Source organism: Physella acuta, unplaced genomic scaffold (genome assembly GCF_028476545.2).
Source record: "Physella acuta isolate Inbredline_101_S28 unplaced genomic scaffold, ASM2847654v3 ptg001794l, whole genome shotgun sequence".
In the NCBI taxonomy this organism is placed as follows: domain Eukaryota; kingdom Metazoa; phylum Mollusca; class Gastropoda; family Physidae; genus Physella; species Physella acuta.
This window is the reverse complement of record NW_026733304.1, coordinates 20,932-22,612: the sequence shown is the minus strand read 5'-3', so window position 1 is coordinate 22,612 and position 1,681 is coordinate 20,932. Positions and strand designations below refer to the sequence as shown.

At 49.3% G+C, this 1,681-nt stretch overlaps 1 protein-coding gene across 1 annotated transcript; it reads right to left on the bottom strand.

Moving 5' to 3' along the window:
• Positions 1-936: 936 nt before the first annotated feature.
• On the bottom strand, positions 937-1,332 carry LOC131930519 (uncharacterized). Its single transcript, XM_059287044.1, has one exon. It carries the CDS (start codon positions 1,330-1,332, stop codon positions 937-939), a length of 396 nt encoding a protein of 131 aa, XP_059143027.1.
• Between the last annotated feature and the right edge of the window lie 349 nt (positions 1,333-1,681).

Below are 1,681 nucleotides of genomic sequence, written 5' to 3'. Positions count from 1 at the left end.
GAATAACAATGGTAAAACGGGTGCTAGTGGGGTGGGGGGATGTGGCGGAGCCTCGGATGTTTCGGTGTTTGGGGGTTGAGGATGGGGGGGAATGTGGTCGGGTGAGCCGCATATCGAAGAGGTGGGGCAGGGTTTCTTTCGGGCATCTCTCCGGAGCAAGTCCACAGCTCCCCACTCCCTCCTTCCCCCCCCCCCCACCAATCTCTCCGCCCCCTTTGAAAATAGACCCAAAAAAATTATAGAAAAGATATACTTTAACCAAAGAAATAAATTTTTAATGCCCCCCCCCCCCCCCGCCCCGAACTTTCAAATGCCATCAGGAGAAATTCTGAGTGAAGCTATGTGTGAGCTCAAAAGCATTAGTGGGTTGTTTTTTGTTGTTTTTTTTTTTTTTTTTTACTAAATTTTGAATTTTGTTTGAAAAAAATAAAGATAAAAACCGATAAGGAATCATGCAGGCTGGTGATACCCAAACCTACTTCTTCTTCTTTCTGAAAGTGTCACCATTGGATGTTGCTGTACCTTCTGTCTCGGTACGGTGCATGCCTAAATTCCCACCCCCCACCTCCAGTCTACCTGAGACCTGTTTTGTGGTTCCGCTTGATTGCCGGACATGCGCAGAACTAGCAAGTTACCCGCTCCTCCATCCCCCACCCCTCAGTGTTTTGTCCTACTGCGAATTTGCATTTTTTTGTCAGGTGTTAAGAAAACAGTGTTATAACAAGCACAGTGACGTCACTTGGAACTAGTTAAGGTATTTTTATCTGTATTGTTTTTTAAATTCAGAGCGGTGTAAATTTTCGTCACGATTTAAATAATAGCACAATCAGATCAGGCAACATGGGTCATGAGGGTGGGTCATGGATGTGATAGGGGGGGGGGTCATGGAGGTGTGGGTCTTGGGTAGGGTCATGGAGGTGTGGGTCTGGGGTAGGGTCATGGAGGTGTGGGTCTGGGGTGGGTCATGGAGGTGTGGGTCTGGGGTAGGGTCATGGAGGTGTGGGTCTGGGGTAGGGTCATGGAAGTGTGGGTCTGGGGGTGGGTCATGGAGGTGTGGGTCTGGGGTAGGGTCATGGAGGTGTGGGTCTGGGGGTGGGTCATGGAGGTGTGGGTCTGGGGGTGGGTCATGGAAGTGTGGATCTTGGGGTGGGTCATGGAGATGTGGGTCTGGGGGTGGGTCATGGAGGTGAGGGTTTGGGATGGGTCATGAAGGTGTGGGTCTGGGGGTGGGTCATGGGGGGAGGGGGTCATGGAGGTGTGGGTCTTGGGGTGGGTCAAGGAGGTGTGGTTCTGTGGGTGGGTCATAGAGGTGTGGGTCTGGGGGTGGGTCATGGAGGTGTGGATCTATACGTTTGAGGGTTGGTCATGGAGATGTGGGCATGTAAATGGGGGAAGGGGGTTATAGAGTTGTGGACATGTTGAATGGTGTGTTTGGAAAAATAGGTAGATCAAGACCGCGCGCTCGATTGGCTTTATTTGAAGGGTAGTTGTGGTTCATGTCGGTTAATTATCTCCCATGTCTTTTTATTTTTTGTTGCACACTTTAAATCCCCCTAATAAGGGTTTTTTAAAATAAAACGTCAACCCCGATAAAGAACAGAATGCAACACACAAGAAACGCCAGCTGTAAAACAAACACTCAGCTACACCCCTTAAAAGCAACAATGAACGAAAATTTGTC